This window comes from Stegodyphus dumicola, chromosome X2, assembly GCF_044657685.1.
Source record: "Stegodyphus dumicola isolate Sdum_Otavi_A_Nest chromosome X2, ASM4465768v1".
NCBI classification, from domain to species: Eukaryota; Metazoa; Arthropoda; class Arachnida; order Araneae; family Eresidae; genus Stegodyphus; species Stegodyphus dumicola.
In genome coordinates, this window is record NC_140781.1 from 101420129 (window position 1) to 101434269 (window position 14141).

General features: G+C 34.9%; 1 protein-coding gene across 4 annotated transcripts in view; it reads right to left on the minus strand.

The window, feature by feature from the left end:
* Positions 1 to 13852, minus strand: part of LOC118199289 (aquaporin AQPAe.a-like) — a 92565-nt gene extending 78713 nt beyond the window's left edge. For 3 of the 4 annotated variants that reach the window (XM_085810094.1, XM_085810095.1, XM_085810096.1), the window contains exon 1: positions 13202 to 13852. In XM_085810094.1, coding sequence (XP_085666220.1) covers positions 13202 to 13771 — 570 coding nt within the window. In that variant the 5' untranslated portion in view covers positions 13772 to 13852. The remainder of the gene's footprint in view (positions 1 to 13201) is intronic. The other variant, XM_085810093.1, reaches the window with a different exon arrangement.
* Between the last annotated feature and the right edge of the window lie 289 nt (positions 13853 to 14141).

Sequence of the window (14141 nt, forward strand, 5' to 3'; positions counted from 1 at the left end):
ATTATACGTAAATTCTAGTATCCCTTGCATAATGTAACATGAAAGGCCTCAAGAATGCAAAGCATCACTGGAAAAACAGGGTTACAGGGATAAGTCAATTTAACATTGAGGCAAGCGGCTAGCCCCAAACTGGCCGAGGTTATGGCGACAAATTTCTGTCGCCAAACTTGACGACCATTTGGTGACATTTTGGGCATATCCCTATGTAACTATAACTTTGTATACCTTTCAGCAATTTTGAGAATTTCTCGGTGACCTGGGGAAAACTACATGAGACCGGAGAGAGCATCAGTTTTCAGTCTAGTTCAGAGTTGATTTCAGAGATTAGGTATTGAGAGATCAGTATGGGAGTTAATGCATCTGAGTATCTTAACCTTGTATTTTATGGTCTTAGTAGTTTAAAATGGTACTACTGGTTGTGCTCTGTCGTATTGAGAAGAGTTGTACGAGCACATTTTTGTGAAAAGTTCCAGAACTGAAAATGTTTTTGTTAAAAGTAAATATCATCAAGTATTCATCCGTTCTCTGTGAATTCATTCCGTTACGAACCCTTACGCACGTAACAATATATTCATATATGGAAAAGAAGACTTGAGCTTCACATTATTTAAAAAAAGCTACAAAGCTACAAATTTAGAATGCATAAAAGATACTATGCAGTATAAGAGTACATAAAAAAGCATGTCCGTAGATTATAAGTCAATCAATTTTATTAATAATGCAATGTGTATGAATGGAATTCGCGTTACACATGAGAAAGACAATGAAAATGCCCATGAAGCCAACCTGTTTGTCTGGAACCGAGGTGTGATAAACAACAGGCTTACATTAGAGAACTTGCTGTTTTTTCTTGGGAATGAGCAGCAGTGTCCGCCGCAAAGAAAAAGTGATCAAGAAAATATCATTAAGGAGACCCCAATTTGGCGAGCTTCCGTTGAAGCAGTTTGTAAGTGTAAAAAAATAAACTTTTGATCTGAGAAATGCCGAGAGAGTAAGACGCGTCTAACGTAGGAAAAGCTGTAGATTTCTCCTTTCTGCAATAATGCTGTAATATTATTTTTTAAACAAACCAAGAAAGACTACGTTAAGTTTTAAAATAAATATATATATAAAAAAATAATAAAAAGACAACCGGTCTTAGTTTCTCCATCACGGAAGCTCGGTGACGTATTACCAGATCGAACTATCAGTGTTCAGCGACAATACCTCTCGGCCGCTGGGGGTTCGGACTATCTAAGGAAAACTAGCTTGCACTGATGTTACAGATTGGAAAACCACGAAAATACTCGTGCGGCCAGTCTGTTTGACGGAGTTCTAACTCGGATGGAACTATCAAGTTGCAGCTGTCTTAATCACTCGGCCACTGGTGGGCAAGTTACTGGTGGGTATTTATGAATTATCCTGAATAACATTTTCTTAGTGGCATTTTTTTCTTTTTTGGTTAGCCAAGTAACAAAACATCAAAAGCTGCCACCTAAAACGAAAACAAACAACAAAGTAATTCAGTAAACTCGAAATTACCTCAAAAGAATAGTATGCTGTGAAAAGATAAAATACGATGACATCGGAGTTATATATGGAGAAAATCAACGTCCAGGCAGCCAGCCTACTCTCCTGAAATCGAACCTAGGTAAAAGTACCAGTATTCAGGGACTTTAATCCTGCTAGACCGTAGGTGGGGCGAAAATAAAAGTGAAAATATCTTAATTGAAGTAATAACAAATAACGTGGCTAACATAATATTTGCAGTTTGTTGGAAAGGGTATTTGACGCAACAGTGAATACGGACTAGTTAGGGTTTGCTAAAAAGTCACTAGAGATATTTCATCACGAAAAATAAAATCTTGGTGCCAAAAAGTTATCGGCAAGGAAATATTACCTGGGATAACCGTTAAGTACCCACAGTGGCATCAAATATGTTAAGCCCTAATCTAAGCCGAAGGCTACTCTAATACTAACCGAGCTCTCTATATTTTGAACAAAGCTGGGAAAAACAAGACAGAAATTCTGAGTTCATTTAAAGATTAATTTAAAGATTGATAATAGTTCCTCGATAATTTGGGCAAGGGGCTATTGAATATTGTAGTTAAATTGATCACTTTCTTGAGTAGAATGGTCCAGGTTCGAATCCTGGTATAGGCTTAAACGCTTGTAAATGGCTCGTGATATACTTAAATGCGAGCACTTAAAACGCATGACGAGAGTAATGTCCTCTCGAGTAGTAGTAGGAGAAAAGCAGTGAAAGGGCCTTGGACCCATTGCATCTCCAGGGAAATCTCACTAAAAGTTGAGAAGGAATTGGACAAAGTTTGACTGTCACATGTAACGTGCTCGGAACTCATGCCAGTGACAGACACAGTCCTCCTAGCCAAGATAAAATTAGCAGATTTGGTTTGATGTTACTGTCAGACAAGTGAAATAAGTCACAACAACATAGTTAAACTGGCATTATCGAGAAATGTTTCAGTTTTAAACATGATATATGCATGTCGCAAAAAGCGAATATTTTATTATTTACATACTGAATTGTCCAAGTCGTTTTGATGTTTTAAGCACACTCATAGCAAAAGTATGATTAAAAAGTATTAAATGCAGGATAATTTTCCATTCGTTTTATACACTTTGTGCCAGATCAGATAAAAATTCCTTAAATCCAGGATATCAATATATATATATATAAATCACAGTTATTAATAGGAAGAACAATGAAAAATAGCCAAATTTGTAATTTTCTCCACCTGAAAAGGAAAAATATATTTACTGTCAGTTGTCTAGTTGGGATTGTAGTTGAGAACAAGGCCAGCTTGACCCAGCTTGCTGGCCCAATTTGAATATAAGGCTCGGTTGTTTGCATTATCTCTCTCCTTCTTTGAGAATGTAATATTGATCTCTCCCGCAATCCACTTTGGCTGAAGTTCTCAATACCAGATTATGAAATCACTTATAGGTTCGGCTATTTCTGGTGAATGTTAAATCAGCATCATATCCACATATTATTCGTTAGTTAATTGATTAACCAAATTAAGACAAAGCACATGAGTTACTTGTCTAAGAGAAGGCTTCGTGGAGGAATTTCCAAGGAAAACCGGCTGATATACACTGACGGAAGAAAATCCCAATACAAAGAAGGAGTTGTGCTAGATAAACGAAATTTCATAGACTGGCGTTTTACACCTGAAAGATGACCTTAATTCAGATTTCGCGCTGGGCGCGTAAGTGTGACGTTGGTAGCTCCACTATTAACACGATACTTTGATGCTTTGTTGGTTATTATGGCATGCGGCGGGAGATGTACTACTCCTGTTGAGACCCCTTAGAGTCCTGACGTATGTAAAAGTCCAAAGATGAAGCATCTTCAGTTGAGATAGCCTTGTAAAAGAAAAAGAGAAGTCCTGAGCTTCGATGATCAGGAAGTCATGTCTGGGGCAGCTGCAGAAGGACAGGGAGGTGGGGAAAGCTAGCTGGAAACACTATGAGCATGCAAATCCAGTTTGTTTTAAATACGTGCTGTAAAGCTCGTGAGCATAATTTATCGTTGAAATTTGACGTAGTGAGTTGATGTTACTCAAGAATGCCTTTAAGAAGATAAATAAGCCATTATCAACATCTCAGAGACTTTGAACAAGGTCATGTAAAAGGGCTATGAGAAGGTGGATTTTCTTTCCGCGAGTTTGCAGAATAACGTATCAAGAATGTATCCACTGTGTATAATTGTTGGCAGCAGTGGTCAAAAGAAGGTACTGGCTCAAAACGGGTGGCTATGTGGCACTACTGAGGGGGAAGACTGAAGTGTTAGGCGTATGGCTATGGCGCATCATACTGAGTCTGCAGCAGAAGTTCTAGCTGCACTTGGTACCACAGTGACACAAGGAACTGTTACAAATTGGTTACTTGAAGGTCAGCTGCGAGCCAGACGCCCTGTAGCGTGCATTCCACTGACTCCAATCCACTGCCGTTCACGACGTCAGTGGTGTCAAGCTAAAGCTCATTGGAGGACGGAGTGATTATCTGTTGTGTTTTCTGATGAAAGCCTCTTCTGCCTTGATGTTAATGATGGCTGTGTGTTGGTTAGAAAGAGGCCGGCCAAGCGCTTGCAACCAGACTGTCTGCGGCATAGCTACACTGGACCTACATCTGGAGTTATTGTCTGCGGAGCAATTTTGTATGAAAAGAGAAGCACTCTTGTGGTTATCCCACGCACCCTGACGACAAATTTGTACGTCAGACTGGTGATTCAACCTGTTCTGCTGCCATTCATGAACAACATTCAAGGGGTTGTTTTCCAACAGGATAAGGCTAGCCCTCACACCGCTCTTGTAACCCAGCATGCATTATAGAGTGTCGACATGTTGTCTTAGTCTACTAGATCAGATCCTTCTCCAATAGAGCACATATGGGATATCATTGGACGACAACTCCAGCATCATCCACAACCAGCAATAACGGTCCCTGTATTGACCGACCAAGCGCAACACGCATGGAGCACCTTGCCACAAACTGATATCCGGTATCTGTACGACACAATGCAATCATGTTTGCATGCTCACATTGAAAATTCTGTCAGTTACATCGGTTATTAATGTACTAGCATTTCACATTTGAAATAGCTCTCCTCTCACTTGCATTAATTTGTGATCTTGAAAATTTAATCAATTAAATATGTTACTTAGACAAATGTGCTACCGAAATTTCATTATTCTGCATTAATAGTTTTTTGGTTCTGGGATTTTTCCCCGTTAGGTTTCGGTATGTGGAAGACTCTCAAATCCCATGCAGCTAGCCTGTTCACTAGGCTTTGAGCAAGAGATGAACATACCAGCATTTGACATTTTATTTACTTTGCATAGGGGTGTTTTCCGAGTTAGGAAATATGCTTGATTTCAACTCATTTAAATCAGATGCGGCCAGTTTCTAAATCAGAGAGCCAATTTAAATATGTGTGATAATCCCATGGGTCGTACGATATGTTTTGTGCAGTCAATATTAAATAATACGCCCTGAACAAACTCAGGTTTGAAGGCATTTTTAGTTACTTCAAATTAAGTTTTGCAAATAATTTTGCACATGGAATAAACACAAAGAACAAAAGCAAGATTGCACATGTAAGAAACTCAAAATGCCGTTTTAAAAGCCCCTTTCGGTAAAATATTTATGTCTTTAAAATATAATGTAAATTTGTGGGAACACTATCAGTTCTTATGCAAAGCAAAAAATGGTATCTGAATCATTTTCATTTGTGAGTTATCAAAATTATGTCCGTGCACTGTGCATTAGCGTATTTTAAGCTTCCAGAAGGAAACATGAAAATACCGTATTTCCTCGCATATTTTACCCCTCGCACACTTCCCTCTTAGTTTAGTGCCAGGTTCTGAAAATTTTAAAAATATTCGCGTAATCTGTCCCTTCCTCAGTGCATTCAGAGAACGAGCTCCCCTAAATTTTAAAATGAACTCATCGATGAATTGATTGTTTTTGTCTTACTAGCAAACATAAACTCTCTCGAACTACTTACGAAGGTCACGTCGAATCTTTCTTTTCTAACTGTAAAACTTTACAGCAGTCTAATAAACGAACTGACCCATCACACATTCAGTCTACGATTTTCCTGAGTCAGCTCTACGTTTACTTTCTCTAATTAATTATGGATAATTTGAGGCCTAAGAAGAAGCAGAGAAAACAAAAATAACTGGCGAAATTCAACTTACAGGGAAGTAGAAATGAAGATATCTTATTATATATTGTAATATGTACGTATTGTTATTGGAATGTAACTTCTTTTAAAGAAATACTATTGTGATATTTACCTGCAGCTTATCCATGACTACATTTCATTTGTTATGTTTTTACTGTAACCGCGTCCTTTAGAGATTAAATTATTCGCAGAATTTTCCCCTTTCGATTTTTGGACAGTAAAAGCAGTAAAAAATAAGGAGAAAATTAAGCAAGGAAATACGGTATCAGGAGGTAATACCTGATGAGTAAATACTCATCAGGAGGACCACGGTCGGTAATAATAATATGAGTATTTTCTTAACTTTGCTGCGGTCCGGAGAAAATGAATCCACGGGCTGCATGCTTACTGGTTTAAATTATAAAATTTAACAAAACAATTATACAGACATATTCCAGATAAATAAACATTTTGATTTTATATGTGAGCTGAATTATGAATTAAACGTATCACTTATCCGCACTGTAACATTCGTTCAGCGACTGGAAATAATAAATGATGTTGTATAAACTGTTATATTAAGTAAAATAATTTCTTTCATTGATGGATCCAACAAAATAATCTTTCGGGATAGACAGAGTTTTCAAAAGCATTCGCATTGACAGAAGCAGTAAATAATGCTCGGAACGACTACATAATATTTCCTGCATTTCCATTCACTAACGTGATTTCTTGCTTTGAAAATGACCTGGGACGTCGAAAGACCATTAAATAAAATATAGCATATGATTTACCTCTATTTCAGAGCAAAAGTTTTATGTAATCTTTTCAAATGATACAGTCCTATGTTTTCTAAGAATGTAGATAATGCTTCTTTTAGACAAAATACTCACGGATGCAGTTCCCCGGAGTTGAAAGCTTGGAAAAGCACAATTTTTAGTTATGAGTCCACGGTAAACATGATGTCAAATCCAAATACGGCAAAATGATTATACTTACCTTAAAAAAGAAAGAGAGATAAAACAAAGGGGAAAAATCCCAATGGACGAATAATGCGTATGTAATTTGGAACTAATATATTGCACATAATAGTATTGTATCTTGTGGCTGAACTCTCGCTCAGATTGTTAATACTGAACTAACATGAGAAGGGAATGTAAATTGTCATCTAAGGCGGATATTAGGATTTTAAAAAAACCCTTATATTTGGTATGTGTTTGGGTAGTACTTTACAAGTTACATTACTTTACAAATTAGGATTATAAGTTTTATAGTATCATTATCTAAATTTCTTCAACAGTTGAAGTGGCATAATATATGTTTCGAGTGGAAGAAGGTTTTAGTAGAAGTTTCATTTGGCTATAGATCATGACGCAGAATTTCTTCTGTTCTACACGATTACTATAATCATTAAATTAATGAAGTTGCTCGCTTCATCATAATTTATTTTTTTCTAATACTTCTGAATTAAGTGCTGTTATAAATGCTTTACATTAAGGTTCAACTAGCTACAGAGAAAGACAGCCTCTGCCAGTATGAAGGTTAGCAGAGGTGACCTTCGAGTTTGTGAACTCAGTTTTGAATTTCGGATAAGGAACGGTTATTTCTGACTGTAGTATTTTGGTGGAATGTAAAAATATAGTATCCTTGTATTCTAACTCTTGGTCAAACCTAAACTTGGTAAAGCTAGACAGATGGTTGTGTACTTTGCTTTACTTAAACAATCCAATTCAATATACAGCGGAAAAATTTACCTTAAGAAATGGTGTCAGTTTGCTTTATTCCGAGTTTTCGCTGCTATTAATTAAAATTACATTAGTTTTTAAAAATTTCATTTTTGAATTTAAAAGTGTAAATACATTATTTTTCTTTATCTTTTCTCTGCAAGATTTATATTACCATCTAGTATTTTAAGTTAATTGCATTTACGGCATTATTTAAATTCAGCTGTGTGTATTCGGGAATTAATTCGCGCTGAAAATACCAAATATAAAACATAAAAAATCACAGTGGACGCATATCTTCTGACCTTTAACAATTTTTTTATTTGTCCCATGGTTCAAGAATGAAGTCTTGGTTTATCAGTTAAATACACAAGGTATTCCTTTGTATTGCATAGTCATTTGCCGTTTCTGATGCTTAGTCGAGTATGAAAAAGCTGGGGAAGGTTTTCTGTCTACACGAACGAACGCTTTCATAAATGAAGTGAAACATGCTCATAATTCATGTTGTGCAAGGGGGGAAAATGCAGCAAGCCCGTTTACGGGGATTTGAACTCTAATCGAACTACCAATGCTCAACAGGCTTATCCGCGCAACCATAGTGGGCCTGCCGGTTCAACTTTAGATCAGCAGCATAGAGCTTTCTTAATAATTTCCATTTTAAAAGTATTAAAGATTATAAAGCTTTAACACAGTGGTTTTCAACCTTTTTCCCCCATGCACCTCTTTCACCACTGCTAGATAATCAATCCTCCTTTTCCCAAATTCGAAAAATTTATCTAAATTAATTTAAATTTAGACACATATTTAACGAGTTTTATCAGTCAAATAACAAAAAGTATGAATAATGTTAATATATAACAAAACTTGAATAAAAGTAGTTTTTTATAGCCATAAACTAAAATTAAATCTTTAACAGGTAAATGAAAGGGTGATCGCATTCCTCCCCCTCATGAAACTAGGAAATCTCTTCCCCCCTGGTTGAGAACCCCTGTTTTAACAGAAAGATTCTGTAATTCGTATTTGAAACTAGCACATTTTAGACGTTTGCATTGCATAAAATTGTAATAATTTTCTCGAAAAAAAAAAAAAGTATCTGCTCACAAGGAACTAAAGAACGCGGTTTACGGACAGAGGGAGGCGTAATTAGAATTGGTAAGTAACAGAGGGATGTAGGTAGTAGATCATATAACTAGACCGGAGAAAAATACAGCTAAAATTCTTTTTTGAATATAAAATAATAAAATAAAATAAATAAAATAAATAAATAAAATAATAAATATATAAATAAAAATAAAATTCTTTTTTGAGTTATCTGAAGCCAAACGTCAATTAAATTGAGTTAATGAAATTTATTAACATTTCTTTCTAATTACGATTTCGGAGGTAAGTTTTTGTTCAAATTAACCTAAATTTTGAATAATCTTTCAATGTGAAATATCAGATCAGCAAAACTTAAAAATTTTTAAGATTTTAAATACCTGGGTACCGACTTAGGATCGAATTTAGGACCGCAGGATGATTCTGCTGCAAACTAAGTTATGAGGAGCTGTTAGCTAACTTCGAATAATTACCACTTCGTCATAACGTATGCGTAATTTGGCCTAGGATACTAATCGTTTTGACCGTAATGTGATCAGCAATGCCTTTTACAAGATTCAAGTATACATTTTATTTATGTTACATTTTCGATAGCATTTGAAGTAAGCACTAATATTTCTTTTTTTAGATAATAAATTATGACCTTATACTGAGCAACACAAATTTTTATATATTGAATATTTTATCCGTACTCTACAAATAGTTAATTTTTAAAATAAATAAAAAAATATCAAAAGTGCCCAAATTTTATATATTAAAAATGAACAAACTGCATGAACTTTCATGTGAAATAATCTTTGCTTTTCTTTCTCAAAACACTGCAACCATTAAAATGCGCGTTGTAAATCTGTCATGAAAGTTCACCGTTTTCAGTCCAAGTCGGAAAGCCTTTGGAAAGAATATCAATATCCCTTAAGGCAAAAAAAAGCGTTCTAGGAATAATAACTATGCATTATGAATGTTCAACGGTTAAAATGCAGTAAAATATGATGGTTATAATGAGAAAAAACACCTGCTCTGATAAACCTGTTTGTGTAACTTAAAATAGCTTTACTCATCATTTTCGTTATTTTGCTCAGTTGCTCAAATACATTCAGTCTAACATGAGAAGCAGCAAATTACTCTGTAGGTGGGATAAAGAACTGCTTTCCATTTATTTTGCTCTAAATTATTTTACCCTAAAGCTAGTGTCACTTGCAAATGATTCTAGTGGGAGTGGCAAATTCGTTTTTAACACAGTCAGTTCTAAAACGATTTTCTTCAGTTTCGGTATAATGCTTATAGGGCATGAACTGGTGCCAAAAGACAGCTTGATAAAATAAATCGATATCTATAAAAATATTTATTTTTTAAAGGTAATTTTATGACTTGAAAACAAGCGGAATAAAATTATTTTACGCTTTCCATAGAATGTTATTATTTCAAACAAATTTTCTATATGTTTTGTAAGACATTATATTATTATTATAAGGGCCCAGTCCCAATCCTCCTAGCCGGCACAAGCCGGCCATATAATCAGTTATATTATATATTAATATTAATATTATATTATATTATGTTATATTATATATTAATATTGATCTGTTATATCGTACACTATATTATATAATATATTAATATTAATATTGATCAATTATATTATATCGTACATTATATTATATATTCCCTACCTAAGTGCTTACAAGTAGTTGTGTGATAAAACCACTGAACCCTAATTTAGTCACATAAGAGTACCAGGTTTTATCGATTGAACAGGCTGGCTCCAAAGAGCTTCGATTCCTATATACAGGACGATTTTAAATGAACCATCGGGTTTAAGCCACTGTATTTCAAAGAATATTACACGTAGACCAACGAATGATATGAAAATAAATACTGAGTGTCCAAATTTTCTTTATATCATCACAAATTTTCAATGTGATTTCCTCTGGTCACATGTCACTTGTCTCTGTGGTATTAGAGTTCGGTCGATGACTATTTACGGCCACTACTGATGACCATAAATGTATTGGTAAGGCGATACTTGAGCTCAATAAAATTCGCGACATCTGTGACATAGAAACAGTGTCTTAAGAATCTCCTTAAAAAAATCACGAATTGTGAGGTCTGGAGATCGCGGAGGCCATGCAAACAGCATGGCATCATCATCTTCAACAAACATCTTCAAACAATCATCTTCAACGCATCGCCCAGTCCAGCGCTATGGAAGTTCCCCGTTGAGGTACTCACATAAATTTTAAAAATGAGAGCAAACGTAGACGTTTAATGTTGATTTTTATGTATCATTTAAGTTTTTTGACTTTGAAGGAGAATCTCAAGGGGAAACAGATTTAAGAGTCTTCTGCCTATCATTCCCTGCTACCAAACCACTGGAGAGAACTTATGGTTTCCGCGAATTTTAAGTGTCTCCATTCCTCAACGCGGCTACGCACTTACAAACCTTTAAGTCTTCTGCGTGTTTCGAATCTGGGCCCAAAGATACGGCAGCCACCAGAGCTAACCATCATACCGATGGTGGCGTGAACATCATTCGTCAATTCATGTGAAATTCGTTTTGAAATTCAGAGTTTTAAAACGATTGAGTCATTTGTAATCACGCTGTGTAACGTAAATACGAGAATATGGTACTTTGCCGCATTTTCACTTAGGACTTACCAAGGCATAGAATTCATTTGTAACTTCTTCATACTGCTAATAACTACTATATAATACATTTTAACATTAAATATTACGATATAAATAGTTAGAGAAAATCAGTGCCACAAAATAAAAATTTTATCTAAGAGTTACTGAATGTGGTGTAATCTCATCAGAACCAGACAATACTTACCTACATTTTACCAGCATTTAATTTTTTTCTATGCTCTGCCAATCATATTATTGAACATATACTCCTTCTGCGCAGCTGTACTTTATACTTCTCTCTTCTTTCGAGTTCAGTAATCTTTGCCGATAAGTATTAATACACAGTCTATAGTACTTGAAATGGAAGAAGCATTTATAACCAAGAAGTTTAACCTTAACAAGTGTAATTGATACTTTTTAGATTTTCACTTTCAGTTCTCCGAAAGGATTATCATGGCAACTGATATCCTGAAACAATGTGATAGTATCTCTTTTGTTGTATTTTAGAAGTGGAGAAAACTTACGAGTTTTTAACAAAGAAAAATTCTCAATCGAAAAAAAGATTTAAATCAATATTTGCAATGAAAGTTTATCTAAAACCTAAAAATAGATCTAAAACATAATATCGAAAGCTTCAGTGCTTATCGAAAACTTAAGTGTTTTAATATTCATTCTAATATTAAAACTCTTAAGTTCTCACAAGGTAGAATCAAGTTATCACAAAATAGAAACTTGTAATAGGATTTTTTTGGGTTAGAAAATGAATAGAATTTTTATTGGCTTAAACGCTTTACTTGCTGAAAGGAAATATAATTTATCTACCTTATAATAATTCATTCATACACTAGACATTAAAAGTATTTTTAAATCTATGTTATGGACAATTAACCTGGTTACAATCAATTTAACTAATTTTTAAGTAATATGCATAATTAATATAATGCGCATACCTGAAGAATAGAGTTATGCATATTACTTTCGAGTTAACTAACCAAGAAGTTTGACATTTAAAAAAAAATCGGGAATGTTATACTTAAATTTTCCCAATTATGCAAGGCATTGTACTGAATGTCAAGCCTAAAATGAAATATAAGAAAATAAATAAATAAAGAGTATTATTAAATGCTATTAATCAAGCTTCTTCCTGCAGAAGATTACCACTTCGTTTTTCGAAGGCTAAAATTTACTAACGCCTTTCTGCTTTAAAGTACACTTAATTTTCTTCAGTATTAACACTGATTTAATCAATACAAAAAATATCATTTTCTTTTTTCGCTTATTCATTTCTTTTAAAACAAAATTCACAAAGTGATGCTGAATTACAGGATTTTAGTTATTTGATTGACACTAATTATTTTCTTCTTCAAATTATTTTAATGTTTTATAAATGCCGTGAAAAAGTGTTTTATAAATGCCATGAAAAATATTTTATAAATACCATGAAAAAGGTTTTGTAAATACTTTAATGCTTTATTAAATATCATTTAAATAAATATTATGCCCCAAAACAAAGTATACAGTGATAACTATATAAATATAAATAGTGGGAATTTACTCATAGAAGATTGTAGAAATTAGGATGAAGTTTAAATGACAAGCTTTTAATATTTTAAATCTCACCAATACATTGTTATGGTATGACTTATAATTATTGATGGAAAAATAAATGACTACATTTAGTGAAAATCCTTTGACAGGTTCAGTCAAAATAGGTACAGCATCTTATGGCATAAAAGAAACTTTGCATTATAAAAGTTGTACAAATAACGATGTTTCCCATAATTTAGATTTCTTATTCTTTATTAGTATTTATTTCGGAATTTTGAAGAAAATTATCCGTTTTAATTATATGCATGCCTAGAATTTCTTTTCTCATACTGTTAAACATAATATCATATAATAACATGCAAATATTACTGTATAATAATGGCAGATTATCAAAGCCTTAAAAATACACATAACAAAAAATATACAAGTTTTTAAATGCCTAAATTATTTATCATGCAGCATTTTCTTTTTTCAAATTTCATTTGATTTGGTGAGGATAGGTTTTCTGCTCTGTGCATCAAAATTTTGTACTTACTGCGAAACAATGGCAAGCTGTTATGGACAATCCTATAGCAAGCGGGATGGAGCCCTGAACATCGAGGCGACTTTCATCACAAGCAGCGAAAACGGTGAAAACAAGAACGAATGTGATGCAGAATTCAACCCCCAGCCCTTGTGTTGGGGTCATTCCTGGATGAACCCTGGTCATCCCCAGGTCTCCGCGCTGAGCATCTGGAGTTAGCACATTCAAAAGTGCCGCTCCTGCTACTGCTCCGGCGCACTGACCAACAATGTAGAGCCCGGAGCGTAGAAATGAACATCTTCCAGTAACCATCATCGCGCAAGTAACGGCGGGATTGATGTGACCTCCACTGACCCCTCCGATGCATTGAGCAACAGTGGCCACAGTGACACCAAAGGCCAATGCAATCTGGACAACTGTTGGAGAATAAGCCTCACTCCATCCAATAGTACAAGAGCCGCATCCCACCAGGACAAGTATTGCAGTACCTAAGAATTCTGCTAGGACTGCTTTGGAAAGCTGGCTCAAGGCACTCAACTCCTCTATCCCGCACACAGAGCGGAATTCACGAACTCGTCCCATAGTTTCTAAGTGCGAAGAGCAATGTGAGACAGGCAGTTGGGGGTACAAACACTGCAGTGTCAGTGACGGAAATCCACGATAACGCTCTGTGATAATGATGAAAAAGAAGCAATGCAAAAAAGAAAAAAAAAAAAAAAAAAAAGCTCTCGCGCGCAATTGTCCGTTTTGAAGCAGGTGCGCCGTTGAGCGCCAAGCGGAACCCACCAATCAGAGAAGGGAAGGGAATGCTTGTTTTCTTCTAATTCTTGATTCGGTCGTGTTCGCTATTCGGGATTACGTGCTTTTGCGTTACTTCTTCCTTCACTAAAATGTAAAATACTTTTTACGCTGGAGGTGCATTCGTTTTTCGAAGGCTAAAATTTACTAACGC